This window comes from Triticum urartu, chromosome 1A (assembly GCF_056163025.1).
Source record: "Triticum urartu cultivar PI428250 chromosome 1A, HENAU_Tu73, whole genome shotgun sequence".
In the NCBI taxonomy this organism is placed as follows: domain Eukaryota; kingdom Viridiplantae; phylum Streptophyta; class Magnoliopsida; order Poales; family Poaceae; genus Triticum; species Triticum urartu.
In genome coordinates this window covers 15,923,173-15,937,821 of record NC_141873.1, presented here as the reverse complement: position 1 = coordinate 15,937,821, position 14,649 = coordinate 15,923,173, and the positions used below count along the sequence as shown (strand labels likewise).

The window sequence follows — 14,649 nt, the reverse complement described above, 5'->3', positions numbered from 1 at the left end:
TACTTTGGCGGAATTGATTCAGTTTCACCATCTGGCTTTCTGTATTTGGCCACTCAAAGCTACTACAGAGCATGTTTTACTAATTGTTCACGAGCAGTAACGAATAATAGTGCGTACAAGCCGGTTGCTTGCCTGAGTGCCAGCAATTCACATGTTTATGTCTGGGTGTCTGATTACATGCCTTGTATGGTTGAAGTTCTTGAACCTTACTGTGGATACCTGGGAGAGATTCCATTTGGTGACGAGTACTCCTCTGATTGGGGACAGCTACAGAATGCAAGTTATGCAGATATCACACAATTCATAAGTAAGGGGTTTACTGTCCAATTCCTGTGAACACCTCCAGGGGGCCACTCAAAGCTACTTTTGTGATGTTAAGAAAGAATATCAATTTATGCCTCAACAATTCAATCAGGTGATCACCCCCTTGTTCCATTTCCTCCCGACTTTAGTTTCTCACCTCCCTATTCTCTTGAAGAATTGACTTGGGGCTGTTAAGCCAACCTGACGGTGGCAGTCTGCATTATAATTTATTTTCAATTGTATCATTTGCAGCTACTTCAAGGAGCAAATATCTGGCACAAGCATTGTTAATTGGACTCATGCTATTTTCTGGAGTGAGGTGCACTTCTTAGAATGCATGACTCGGTGCTCTAACGATGATTACTACTACTACACAACAAAGTTGGTTTTGATTGGTGCAACCTTAGTATCTGCTATTGCTATCCCCCAGTTCTTTTTTGGTACGTGAGAATTGTATACGCATTTTACTTTTGAAAAAGAGAATTTACATTCTTTTAACTTATGTCCATATCTGTCGACTTGTTGTGCAGTACTGTGCAGGTTCTTGTTGGCACCCCTAGCTGTATGGATATTCCTAACCTACAAGTACATGAAAACAAGGATCATAATTGATGCAGTTGAGAAGTTCCTCAGGATTCAACAAATGATTGGCCCGACGAGGTACTCCTACACAGATATAGTTGCAATCACAAGCCATTTCAGAGATAAATTGGGCCAAGGGGGCTACGGCTCTGTGTACAAGGGTGTGCTTCTTCCAGGCGGTGTCCATGTCGCCGTGAAGATCCTAGAGGGCAACTCAAACTGCAACGGAGAAGATTTCATCAGCGAGGTCTCCACCATCGGCAGGATCCACCATGTCAACGTGGTGCGTTTAGTGGGGTTCTGCTCGGAGGAAATGCGAAGGGCCTTAGTCTACGAGTACATGCCCAATAGTTCTCTGGACAAGTACATCTTCTCTACCGAGAAGAGCTTCTCATGGGACAAGCTCAACGAGATCGCTCTAGGCATTGCCAGGGGGATCAACTACCTACACCACGGGCGTGACATGCAGATTCTACACTTTGATATCAAGCCGCACAACATCCTTCTCGACAGCAATTTTGTCCCGAAGGTCGCCGATTTCGGACTCGCCAAACTGTACCCGAGGGGCGACAGTTTCATGCCTTTGAGCGCCATGCGGGGAACTATCGGCTACATAGCCCCCGAGATGATATCCCGGAGCTTCGGCGTCATATCCAGCAAGTCCGACGTGTATAGCTTCGGGATGTTGCTGCTGGAGATGGCCGGCGGGAGAAGGAACGCAGATCCAAACATGGGGTCCTCAAGCCAGGCGTACTATCCTTCATGGGTGTACGACCGGCTGACTCAGGAAGAAGCGGGCGAGATATCTGCTGTTGCTGCTGACATGCATGAGCTGGAGAAGAAGCTATGCGTTGTCGGATTGTGGTGTATTCAGATGAGATCTCGTGATCGGCCGACGATGAGCGAGGTCATTGAGATCCTGGAGGCTGGGGTTGATGGCCTACAGATGCCTTCGAGGCCGTTTTTCTGCGACGAAGGGCACATCCATGTGGAGGACTCTTACCAGTTCACTTCCAAGCCGTCGGCAGTCTCGGAGGAGGAATTGAGTGTGGTGTCAGAGGAAGACGATGTGTGAGGTATATAAACAATGTGTGTACTATAATTTATGCATGTATATGTATGTATCATGGAGTGATGCACTGTAAAAGTTACGGTTGTAACAGTACCAACCCAGTATAAAGGCTTTGTACAAACTGCCTTGGTTGCTGTGCGGAGCAACTTCAAATAAGTTTGAAATGTTACATCAGTTTATTTGTTTGTTCACTGCTCTTGATAAATTCTGATGGAAAATATTGCTTCAACAGTAAATTCTTGATACAAATAAGTTTGTGAGAGGTGACAAAAGGCCGCCTTTTTCTTGTTGAGAAACATATTTAGAGAAAAATTGTATTTCATTCTGCTGTCAGTAACATGCATTATGGATGAGCATTGTTGCTGATAAACATTCTGATTCCGGTGCGACAGATAAGGCAAGTTTTTTGTTTTTGTTTTGCTGGATAACAGAAGCACAACTCAGGTCCCCAAATTTTTTTTTTCTTGAAACGGACTCAGCTCCCCAATTTCATCACCTTGTTCATTGAAATACAGTTTTAGTTTACAGCAACATCCCTCCTGCAGGTTGACCAATCTCTCATGATCAAAGTTGTGCATGCCAAAGAAACTAGCTAGGCAACAGAAATTCACACATATTTGAATCTCCGCACCGCCAAGCACGCGAACTTATGGTTGTTTTTCTTCTTTGCAGCTAAAAAATCGTCGCGGTCATGGAAATACTGCTGATCTACTGCTTGATTTAATGGAACCCTATGCCGTGTTGTCGTGGTTGCATATACTTGCTGCAACCCAGTCCTGTCAAATGCCACTTGTGCGTGGAACAAGGGGCGCCGTGTGGAAATTCCAGCAACAATGACATTGCCAGCCTAGAGATGGAATATGTGGGCCCTGTTGTTACCCAGCAGATGGGGCAGAAGAGTAAGCAAAGTCTTTTGTTCCAACTCCAGCGATTCTGATGTATGGTCCTATAATATGCTGGGACTGAAACAGACTCTGTTCCAACATATTCGAAGTTCAAGGTTTGCCTTAAGTTAAACCTCTTTAAATTTGACCAAGTATGTAAAAAAATATACCAACATCTACAACACTAAATTAACTTCATTAGATTCATCATAACATAGATATTAGCAATTTTTTCTATAAAGTTGGCTTAGGACAAACCTAGAACTTCAAATATTTTAGAACAGCGGGTATCAAAGTTATGGTTGTAATTGTACGGACCCTGTATAAATGCTTTGTACAAGCTGCCTTGCTTGCTGTGCAGGGCAACTCTAAATAAGTTCTAAACCTTACGTCAATCTATTTTTTTTTGAGGGAACCTTACGTCAATCTATTTGTTTGTTCATTGCTCTCGATACAAATTCTAAGGGAAAATATTGCTTGAACAACAACCTCTCTATACAAATAAGTTTGTGAGACGTGACAAAAGAACGTCTTTTTCTTGTTGAGAAATATTTACAGGGAATTTCTTTTCTTTCATTCTGCTCACAGTAACATACATTTTATGGATGAACATTGTCACCGAGAAGCTAGCTTACATACGTTTTTTAATGGAACCCCCTGTCGTGTTGTAGTGGATGCATGGACTTGGTGCAATCCAGTCCTGTCAAATGGTATTTGTGTGTGCGACAAGGGGTGCCGTCGCAGCATGGAAGTTCTAGTAACACTGACGTTGCAATGTCTGAAGAATGTGTGGACACTGTCTGTTACCCAGTAGACGGGGCAGAAAAATCTTGTGTTCCAGCTCCAGCAATGCTGAATGTGGCCCTGTGATACGTTACCCTAAGACTGAAGCTACTAGCAAGTGGCAGCCCCTGTCACAAACTGCCTTGCTGGTCATGCACTTGTTATTGCAGAAACAATAGAGTAATTTCAGTCAAGTTCAACATATATGACTGTTTATTTATTTGACTCTTATATACAAATTTCGTCTGATTCCTCAGAAGGAAGGATTTCCCCTGTGATGGGACAGATGAGAAAAAGAGCTTTGTAGAAAATCGAGGAACTTTACATTACGGGTGAACATTCCATCAACGATCGGCCAACGATGAGCGAGGTCATTGAGATTTTGGAGGCTGGGACCAATGGCCTGCAGATGCCCTCGAGACCGTTTTTCTGCGACGAAGGGCACATCCATGTGGAGGACTCTTACGATTTCACTTCGGAGCTGACGGTGGTACTATAATTTATGTACCATGGGTGGAACTGTGTGCGGTGTCCGAGGAAGACGATGTGTGAGGTATATACAATGGGTGACACTATAATTTATGTATGTATATCTATGTACCATGGAGTGCTGCACTTATCTGTAAATGTTATGGTTGTAACAGTACCAACCCAGTATAAATGCTTTGTACAAACTGCCTTGCTTGCTGTGCAGAGCAACTACAAATAAATTTGAAATGTTACATCAGTTTATTTGTTTGTTCATTACTCTTGAAAAATTCTGATGAAAAATATTGCTTCAACAGTAAATTCTGGATACAAATAAGTTTGTGAGAGGTGACAAAATAATGCATTTTTCTTGTTGAGAAACATTTTCAGAGAAACTTTGTATTTTATTCTGCTGGCAGTAACATACATTTTATGGATGAACGTTGTCACTGAGAAGCTAGCCTGCATACATTTTTTCTTTTGCATATGATAGATCCATAAAACCATTATTGAAACACAGTTTTAGTTTACACCAACATCATTCAAAATTTCAAATAGATGGTTGAGTTTCCAGCTTCATAATTCACATTGTTGCGGAGTCCCTCATATTCTCCCCTTCAGGATTGTGCACCCTCAAGTACGCGAAGACATAGATACATTTTTTTGCTCTTTGCCGCTAAGAAATTGCCGCGGTCATGGAATTACATATTTGCATTTGATAACCAGAGCCACAGGCCACAGCTGATCTTCCTTACATGTCGCCTTCGCCGTAGGCAGGAAAAAGAAAATTCCAGATCTGATTTAATGGAACCCCCTGCCGTGCTGTACTGGCTGCATAGACCTTGGTGCAATCCAGTCTTGTTGAATGCCACTTGTACGTGCGACAAGGGGCGCGTGTGAAAATTGCTGTAACACTGACGTTGGTCATGTCTGAAGAATGTGTGGACACTGTCAGTTACCCAGTAGACGGGGCAGAAGAGTTTTCTGTTCCAATTCCAGAAATGCTGATGTGGACCACTGCTTTGCTTTGTACTAGGGGCAAGTGGCAGCCCCTGTCACAAACTGCCTTCATGGCTCTGCACTTGTCATTAGACGAACAAAAATAGTAATTTCAGTTCAGTTTAAATTCTACTATTGCTTATTTATTTATTACTGCATTACTATTAGATGCATATTTCGACTAACAAAAAAAAACATTCTTCGAAGCACTTGAGGCCAAGTCCTGGCAAGGATTTTCCCCCGTGACGGGAATGGTGAGAGAAAGAGAAAATATTCTTTGCTGGAAAAACAAATCTTTGTGTTCCTTTTCTTATAAAAAACAGAGGTCAGGAACTTTGCATTATGGATGGACAGTCCATCAAAATCACTGAAAACTACTCCACTTGCATACATTCCGATTCCAGTGCGACAAACAAGACCAAAAGAAAATTTGGACACAGTCCTAGTTTCAAGCAGCATATGGCCATGCTCTTATTTTTTCCGGAAATATGGCCATGCTGTCATGAACAAAGTTCCACCATGCATGCATGCCTGCTGAATATTAGCTTATATATATACTGTAGATTAGAAGTGCCAACGGCAGCACACAGACTGAAAGTTCAAAAGATGGATCAGCGAAGAATCCATCGCATTAGGTGCAGGCATCGAAGTTTGATCACCGCATGGCAACAACAGCGGCTACCAACTACCTGGCTCTCAACCTTTTCTCCCCTTTCATGTTCTCCAATTCAGCACCAGTGTGCATGTAATCGAGTGATTCAGAACCAAATACAGTTCTCTGAATTCCACCTAGACTATTGTCGTGCTAACACTTGGTATTCAGTGCCAGAAATTTTTCCCACCGCCACCACCGATGTGGCGACATCCCTCCCCGAGACTCGGCAACAGTGACCAGATCAACTACACCGGGAGGCGATGGAGCCCCTCACCAAAGCTGGTCTCTGGCGATGGAATGCAGCTCCTTGAAGCCGGCAATCAACACGCAACAAAACTGCCTTCCTGGCCATGCGCTTGCATACATTCTGATTCTGCCGCGACAAATCAGACAAAATTTTTTCAATAGCAGAGGACTGCCTTCAACAGCTCCCTGATTTCATCAGCATATGAAGATGATCTTATGGACAAAGTTGTAGCATATGCCTGCTGAATAATGAGGAATAGATACTTGTATATTGCTCAGTAATGATTACAACTTACATAGATTAAAAGTGCCAACGGCAGTACACAGACTGAAAAACTGAAAAGAAGGATCAGCGAAGTAGCCCTACCACTCCTGAAGAATCGGTCGCATCAGGTGCACGCATACTGAAGCTTGCGTAACAATGACAAAGAGAGTAGCTAGACAATAAAAAATACCACTAATTGATGAGCAGAATACTCATTTCACACAGCATAATGTCGAATAAGACGACACGTGTTGGCATTGCTGTAGAACCCGATCCACAGCTGATCTTCTGGCATGTCTTCGATTCAAAGTGGTAGTAACAAGAAATAACCCCTTCCTAGTAAAAATTTGCATGAGCCGTTACTAGCTACCAATTGCTAATTTAATTCCGCCAGAAGAAGAAAAAGCGAACCCTAACCTTGGAGCAGAGATGATATATCGTCCGATCCTTTCCCAAAGTCCTTTTTGCGTCAGTCCAACTGTAACATTCCTTATGTGGCCAATCTTCACTAAATCTTCGCTGCATTTATCTGAATCTCTTTTTTGCCGGAGTTTCTCTATCAGCTCTTCTGATGTGTCTTTTAGACCTAATTTCTCAAGGGCTGCAAGATGTTCGATACCATCAGGAAGAAACCTTAGCTTGGGACAGTCTCCGAACCATAGCTCAACGAGGTTTTGCATCGCGCCCTCCTCTATTCCAACTTGGTTGAGCTGTGCGGCGCCCCCAATCAATAGATGCCTAAGTTTTGGAAACGACCCTGCAGAAAAATCCAACCTCCTCCCTTCAAAAGCTTTCAGCAGCTCAAGAGAGCATAGGCCATGTAACAGACACAGACAGGAAAAGGTTTGCTCATCAATACTAGAGAATACAAACTGCAACCGAGTGAGGCTATTAAGGTGTGACCAAGAAGAGAAAATCTGAGGCATCGATGTTTTTTCTAGCTGCCCTCCTAAACCAAACCAAGAAAGGGTTGGAGGTAAATATAGCCCTTCCAGCCACAACACCTCATTATCAGCTGTAGCACAAATTTCAAGATGAACAAGGTGGTGCATTTTGGTGATAGCATTGCTCAAGTCAACAGAGTGTTCGCTTCTTAGGTTGCAGACACCAAATGTTCTTAGCTCTGTCAAAGCTCCAACTTCACGTAGAAACTCTGGAGTGGCTTTGACGAACAGAAGAGCCTGCAGTCGTGCCAAGTGATGCATGCCATTAGGCACCTTGACTCCAGTTTCAGACGCATCTGATGCACTAATGCTATATGCATACAGGTATCTCAACTTCTGAAGTTTGACAACATTATTTGGCAAATATGTCAGCTTAGATCGGAAAGCATCCAAGTCTTCCAAATTTTGTAACCTCCCCACTGCTTCAGGGAGGCTTTCGATTTCGGTATCTCTAAGACACAAATAACGCAGATTAAACAAGTCGAATACCTCATTGGGAAGCATTTTGATATGAGTACCTTGCAGATCCAATGTCGACAGCAAACTTGAAGATGCTAGGATTGGCTTAAGCAAATCAATATCAATATAGCTCTCAAAAACATGGAGTGCACAAAGCTGTGTTGCACCAGATCGGCTGCGGCTGAGTTGTTTAATGTTTCCCCCTAGGACCGATATGCGACGTGCACCCTCTACAGAGAATGCCCCAGTACCACCAGAGCCGTTATAAACTTTACCAAAGCATTCTTCCTTGGCTTTGTTAAGGGCCAGAAGGCGTATGACATCATGCATCCGGCAGTGTTTCAGTCGTCCGAAATGATTCCTCTCCACTACCTGTAGTAGGCTTCTGTTCACAAGCTCAGCCAAGTATCCCTCTGCCACTTCCTCCAATGTTTTGCTCTCATCTTTTTCCGTGATAAACCCCGCCGTGATCCACTGCCTCATGATCTTCCTCCTCTTTAACACACAATCTTCTGGAGATAATGCACAGTGTAGGAAACAATTCTTCAAATCATACTGAAGGTCCTTCAAGCTGACCTTTAGGATCAAATGAGCACCTGGGATCACATCATTCGCCAACTGCAAATCTAGACCCCTGTACACATCCTCCCATTCAGAAGAAATTGGGGGTTTGCAAGAGAGTAGGCGGCTAATGCATGCAATAGCAATAGGCAAGCCTTGACACTTTGCTATGAACTTTCGAGCTAATTCTTGCAGCTCTAATGGGCACTCTTTGTCTTTAGCATCCCCAAAGGCTCCTTTGCAAAATAGCAGCCATGAGTGATGCTCTTGTAGCGGTTCCAGGTGAATTGTAGATGTAGACTCCCTAGTTGTCAACACTGCCTGCTTTCTTGATGTAATGACAACTCGGCCAGTACAATTAGATTTTGGGAAGATGTCATTTATCTCCGACCACAAGCGCTTAGCCCAAACATCATCCAGGACCAAGATGTACTTTTTACCTTTAAGGTAGTTGTGGATGGACTTTGCTAGGCCTCTCATCTCAATGTTGGCGACATCAACTGCGATGCCAAACTGGGCGGCAATCTTTTTCAGCAGATCCTCAATACGATAACTCTCTGACACAGTTACCCATGCTGCGGCGTCGAAATCCACTTTCACAGTGTTGTACACATGATCAACCAGAGTGGTTTTACCAACACCAGGCATCCCCCAAACCATGGTGACTTTGCTGCTGCTCTGCTCCGGACCATCACCACTGCCTGTCAGCCACCGTATCAACCTCTCCTTGTGCTCTTCGATCCCCACAAGGTCCTCATCCCTGGTGAAGTGCAAAGCTTGAACTTGATTCGTCGATCTGGCAGCAGTAGCAGATCTGCCAGTGACGGCATAGTCTCTCTTCCTCCGGTTGGCATCCTGCAGCTGGGCTTCAATTTCTTGGAGCTTGGCTGCCATGCACCGCCATGCCTTGATATGCTTGAGCCACTTCCTCATCTTGCCAACAAACCCTCCATGCTTGCAGTCCTCCAGCTTATAGATGAACTCATCGACGACGTCCTCGATCCGGAAGGCCAGGCCCCTGATCTCGCCGACGAAGATGGCGGTGGTCTGGTCGGTGTCCTTGAACCGCTCTGCCTCCTGCAGGTACGCTTGCATGCTCTCCAGCTCCGCCTTGGACCGACGGATGTTGCTGAAGAGGCCCCTGAGGGCGGTGGCTTCCTTGCCGAGCAGCGCCCGGCCCAAGATGACCGCCTCTTTCACCAGCGCCGCGCCAAGCATGACCACGAGCTTCCCGACAACAGCTTCTGCCATGGTTGTTGAGGCTTTGAGCTCAGATGTAGAGGATTCTTGCTACCGGAGGAGCAGGATTATTCTGGCTGCTGTATGGGAGGAAGAGGACATACGAATGGTTTGGTAACGTTGGCTACAATGGGTGATCTATTTTATTCTAAAACAAAATTCTGTCAAGAACTTTAGACGCAAATGGACAAATTATTGGGCGAGAACTTCAATGTTCTCAGCTAAATTATATAAGTATATGCGTTCTATGAGAAAAAAAACAAAAAGAGAAGAAGTGTACAAAACAGACGGTGTGATACTTATTTATTTTCTCTGGCACATCGCAAATGCACATATTGTTGGACGAGAACTCCAATGTTGTCAAATTATAGGATGACTCACACCGGACCCTTTTCTTACCCCTACTTCCAAACTTCATAGTTGCTGTCCGCCTCAAACTTTTGGAATGTATATCTTGGTAAATGCAAGGTTCACATCACGTACAGGACAGTCATAGTAGCAAGAGGGGCACAAGTAAAATTATCTTGGTTTAAACTAAGAAAAGATCCTAAACCGAAGTCATCAAGAAACACTTTCAAACTCTCGTGTTTTTCCAAAGGAAAACGTTTGGGTCCGGGGCGCTCGGCCAGTCGCGCGCGACCCGTGCAATCTCCTTCATCGTATGGCAGCCCTCTCGCGTGGTGGGACACGTGGCTGACTGGGCCCACCAACCGCTCGCCATCAACGCCCCGTGTGGCTGTGCTGTTCCCTGGCTCTTTCTCATCTTGTGGGCCGCACACACTCTCTGGTGGCCGTCCCTCGTCGGCCGGCCGCATCGCCAGTCCCCGCCCCCACCAAACTTTTTTTGAGAACTGATGATAGTGGGAGAGGATCCCACTGACTTTAAATTAAACGGTTAGTGAGTCAACACAGTGCTACATTGTGAGGGGGGGGGGGAGGTTACAAAAGTACAACTCTTACAAAGCAGCAACTAGAGATAAGATGTATGGGGGCAAACTCCTGTTTAGCCCTGTGGACTAGCATAGCAAAGTCATTCTTGAACCTGGCCTTCCAAGACCCGAAGTTTGGCTAGATCCCTCTGAAATGTTTGTCGTTCCTTTCCTTCCAAATACCCCATGCGGCCACCGTGAAAACCTCCACGAACATGGGCCTATTCCAAGAGTTTTTGCCAGCATGCAACAACGTGAGCCTGTAGTCGCTAACTGGCCACTGGATCCCTATGGCATCCCAGCATCTCTGACCGAAGGGGCAGTTGAAGAAGAGATGGGCAACGTCTTCTTCCGGGGGATTCTGACACAGCAGACATGTATAGTCATCGTTTTGGATTTTGTAGTGCCTCCTTCTCAGCATGTTTCTGGTATTTAGTTGATCAGCCAGTAGTAGCCAGGCAAACATCTTCCATTGCATTGTGCATATTGTTTACCATACCCAACAGAAGGCCTCGTCCACCTGCATGTTTCTGAAGCAATGTTCATAGAATTTGGTTGCTTGAAAACCATCTCCACCCCAAACACATTTCCAGGTATCCACTCCTTCAGCCAGTGCAACATCAGATGTGACCTGTTGCAATTCAAGCACTTCCAGGCGAGCTTCAACCAAGAGGGGTAGGTGGAATACATCACCCAATCTCTCAGAGGACAGCAGAGATCTAACCGATACGTCTAGTTCCTTGGCAAAAGAAAAGGCCCGCGGGAATGTTTCTTGGAACAATGTATCCTTCCACTCATCTTTCCAGAAGAGTACCGTGTCTCCTGCCACCACAGATGCTCTCGTAACCCCCCTGTAGACATCAAACAATTGCATGAGGTCTCTCCACCAAAACGAGCCACAAAGGTCAGTCGCATGTGGGGTTTGACCATTGTAGTACGAACGCCAAACCAGCTCAACCCAGAGGACATCCTGTTTATTGTAAAATTTGTGGAGCTGTTTCAATAGGAGTCCCTGGTTCTGAATTTTGAGGTTTATTATCCCCAGCCCTCCTTTGTTTTTCGGTTTGCATAGCAGGTCCCACGCTGCCAGAGAGTTACCCTTAGTGCCATCATCAGTTTTCTTTAGCCACAGGCAAGATCTACGTAGTTTATCAAGATGTTCAATGATCTTGGGGTTTAGCTTGACCGAGCACATTGCGTAGATCGCTAGCAAAGTCACAACGGAGTTTAGCAATGTCAGCTTGGAGCCGTAGTCAAGCAAGGAGACCGCTGCTGGAATTTTTCTCTGCACTGCCGTGACCATGGGCATCAGATCAGTCACCGTGGGGCGAGTTTTCCCCATGGGCAGCCCTAAGTTTGTGAAAGGCAGCCCCCACCAAACGTCCTTGTCACCGTTCGCCGTTTGCCTCCCCCGCCAGCCGTCCTCGTAGTTCCCGCCCTCAATGGCCGTCCTCATTGTCGTTCGCCACCCATGCAACATGTGGGTTGCAGCTCTAGGCGTGACGGTTGGAGCTCCAGTGGAGACGGATGTAGCTCACCGGCCGGCTTGCCACCACTCATGTCCGTTAGTCGCAGCTCGTCGCTCACATCCCTCACCATTGCAGCATCTTGCTCGCCCATTCCAGCAAATATGAGCATCGCTTCGAGGAAAAATCTGAGACATCGTGAATACATCATATAATGAGACAAAGCGCCACATAGTTCTTTTAGGAGAAAGAGACATCGTGGGAGTGGAGGGCAAGACAGACATGTCCGAAGATTATGAAAAGTTTCATGAAATTCTTCCCTCCAAAGTCAAGGCTAACCCAAGCACCCTGTTAAACGATGAAGATTATCCATGGTCACGCCGCAATAAGCAAAGTACACAAGCGAAGAAAAAGTGAAGACTTTCTCTCCACAACTATTATGACGATGCCTCTGATCTAGAATATCACTGCAGTTACATGTGAAGAAATGAAATGCCTTTTGTAGCAGATTGTCCATTTTGTACATGAAATGCATCCAATTTTATACACAAAGTGCATCCAGTTTTTGTCGTAACCCTCTCAACTTTTTAGCACATGCTATGTGGGTGAAATGATGATACCATGCCAACTTTCAACTTTTTCAGAGTTCATTTGAAGTGGTTTTCAATTTCAGGGTCATTTAACTCAAAAAATGAACTAGATGCATGAAAAATACCAAATGAAGTCAGAAAGGGTTGAAAATTGATTATGTGTCTTTGAATGGTGCATTTTGAACACACAAAAAGTCTGGAGTTCAAATTAGTTCGTAAAAATGAAATCTCTTTTGTAATAGATGAGTTTTGCTCTGAAACCCTGATACTTCGAAAGAGATTGTCCAATTTGTACATGGAGTGCATCCAGTTTTTGCTGTAACCCTCTAAACTTTTTAGCACATGCTATGTGGGTGAAATGATGATACCATGCCAACTTTCAACCTTTTCAGAGTTCATTTGAAGTGCTTTTCAATTTCAGGGTCATTTAGCTCAAAAAATTAACTAAATGCATGAAAAATACCAAATACAGTTAGAAATGGTTAAAAATTGATGATGTGACTTTGAATGATGCAGTTTAAACACACAAAAAGTCTGGAGTTCAAAATAGTTCAAAAAATGAAATCCCTTTGTAACAGATGAGTTTTCATCCGAAACCCTGATACTTCGAAAGAGATTGTCCATTTTGTACACGAAGTGCATCCAGTTTTTGCCGTAACCCTCTCAACTTTTTAGCACATGCTATGTGGGTGAAATGATGATACCATGCCAACTTTCAACCTTTTCAGAGTTCATTTGAAGTGCTTTTCAATTTCAGGGTCATTTAGCTCAAAAAATTCCAGCGCACGGCCTCAAACGGACAAATGTCCGGATTCCGTCCATTTTCGACCCATCCCCGGACCAAACTTGCGCTCGGTTTGGGGTGAAACGGACGCGCGCGGACGGCCTGGACGCACGCCCTTGTCCGCCCCGTGGCCCGCCTGTCGGGGACACTAGCAGTCCCTCCGCTCCCAACGCTTCCACCCTCTCTCTCCCGCCCCGCCCCGCCGCCGGCGCCGCCGCTATTCTCCAGCCGCCTCCTCACCGCGCAGCCCCCGGTCGTCCCTACCAAACCACGTCTCCAAAGGTACATGTTGGGTTGGCGTATTTCGAGATTAGGATTTGTCGCTCCGATTGTCGGAGAGGTATCTCTGGGCCCTCTCGGTAACGCACATCACATAAGCCTTGCAAGCATTGCAACTAATGAGTTAGTTGTGAGATGATGTATTACGGAACAAGTACAGAGACTTGCCGGTAACGAGATTGAACTAGGTATTGAGATACCGACGATCGAATCTCGGGCAAGTAACATACCGATGACAAAGGGAACAACGTATGTTGTTATGCGGTCTGACCGATAAAGATCTTCGTAGAATATGTAGGAGCCAATATGAGCATCCAGGTTCCGCTATTGGTTATTGACCGGAGACATGTCTCGGTCATGTCTACATTGTTCTCGAACCCGTAGGGTCCGCACGCTTAAAGTTACGATGACAGTTTCATTATGAGTTTATATATTTTGATGTACCGAATGTTGTTCGGAGTCCCGGATTTGATCACAGACATGACGAGGAGTCTCAAAATGGTCGAGAAATAAAGATCGATATATTGGACGGCTATATTCGGACACCGGAAGTGTTCCGGAGAAGTTTCGGATAAAACCGAAGTACCGGGGGTTACCGGAACCCCCCGGGGGTTAATGGGCCTCATGGGCCCAAAGTGGAGAAGAGGAGGGGCGGCCAGGGCAGGCCGCGCGCCCCCTCCCCCTCTAGTCCGAATTGGACAAGGAGGGGGGGGGCGGCGCCCCCCTTTCCTTCCTCTCCTTTCTCCCTTCCTTCCCCCTCTCCTACTTGGAAAAGGAAAAGGAGGGAGTCCTACTCCCGGTAGGAGTAGGACTCCTCCCTGGTGCGCCTCCTCCTGGCCGGCCGCCCCTCCCCCTTGCTCCTTTATATACGGGGGCAAGGGGGCACCTCTAGACACACAAGTTGATCTTCGTGATCGTTCTCTTAGCCGTGTGCGGTGCCCCCCTCCACCATAATCCTCGATAATATTGTAGCGGTGCTTAGGCGAAGCCCTGCGACGGTAGAACATCAAGATCGTCACCACGCCGTTGTGTTGACGGAACTCTTCCCCGACACTTTGCTGGATCGGAGTCCGGGGATCGTCATCGAGCTGAACGTGTGCTAGAACTCGGAGGTGCCATAGTTTCGGTACTTGATCGGTCG

The 14,649-nt window shown here is 45.6% G+C and overlaps 3 protein-coding genes across 4 annotated transcripts; 1 reads left to right on the top strand and 2 right to left on the bottom strand.

The window, feature by feature from the left end:
- Window positions 1-227: 227 nt before the first annotated feature.
- On the top strand, window positions 228-3,070 carry LOC125530274 (rust resistance kinase Lr10-like). 2 transcript variants are annotated; one of them, XM_048694665.2, is made up of 3 exons: window positions 228-415; window positions 556-743; window positions 834-2,255. In XM_048694665.2, the coding sequence occupies exons 1-3, from the start codon at window positions 372-374 to the stop codon at window positions 1,958-1,960; spliced, it is 1,359 nt and encodes a 452-aa protein (XP_048550622.2). In that variant the 5' UTR covers window positions 228-371; the 3' UTR covers window positions 1,961-2,255. The 2 variants fall into 2 exon arrangements, with proteins under 2 accessions (XP_048550622.2, XP_087400408.1); XM_087544282.1 differs by lacking the exon at window positions 228-415 and adding an exon at window positions 2,630-3,070 and having other exon boundaries at window positions 834-1,961.
- A 3,365-nt stretch (window positions 3,071-6,435) lies between these two features.
- Window positions 6,436-9,496, bottom strand: LOC125530276 (disease resistance protein RPM1). The gene has a single exon (XM_087539961.1). It carries the CDS (start codon window positions 9,470-9,472, stop codon window positions 6,620-6,622), a length of 2,853 nt encoding a protein of 950 aa, XP_087396087.1. The 5' UTR covers window positions 9,473-9,496; the 3' UTR covers window positions 6,436-6,619.
- Window positions 9,497-10,528: 1,032 nt separating this feature from the next.
- Window positions 10,529-11,845, bottom strand: LOC147988439 (uncharacterized). The gene is made up of 2 exons (XM_087534837.1): window positions 10,889-11,845; window positions 10,529-10,750 (listed from the first exon to the last, which is right to left on the bottom strand). The coding sequence occupies exons 1-2, from the start codon at window positions 11,843-11,845 to the stop codon at window positions 10,529-10,531; spliced, it is 1,179 nt and encodes a 392-aa protein (XP_087390963.1).
- Between the last annotated feature and the right edge of the window lie 2,804 nt (window positions 11,846-14,649).

What these genes read in the sequence shown, in the direction of transcription:
- LOC125530276 (XM_087539961.1), bottom strand. Translation starts at nt 9,472, where the DNA reads ATGGCAGAAGCTGTTGTCGGGAAGCTCGTGGTCATGCTTGGCGCGGCG.
- LOC147988439 (XM_087534837.1), bottom strand. Translation starts at nt 11,845, where the DNA reads ATGAGGACGGCCATTGAGGGCGGGAACTACGAGGACGGCTGGCGGGGG. An exon ending in TGGACGAGGCCTTCTGTTGG is followed by an intron (nt 10,751 to 10,888) that starts GTATGGTAAACA and finishes CTGCTGTGTCAG; the next exon opens with AATCCCCCGGAAGAAGACGT.
- LOC125530274 (XM_048694665.2), top strand. Translation starts at nt 372, where the DNA reads ATGTTAAGAAAGAATATCAATTTATGCCTCAACAATTCAATCAG. An exon ending in TGCCTCAACAATTCAATCAG is followed by an intron (nt 416 to 555) that starts GTGATCACCCCC and finishes TATCATTTGCAG; the next exon opens with CTACTTCAAGGAGCAAATAT. An exon ending in TATCCCCCAGTTCTTTTTTG is followed by an intron (nt 744 to 833) that starts GTACGTGAGAAT and finishes CTTGTTGTGCAG; the next exon opens with TACTGTGCAGGTTCTTGTTG.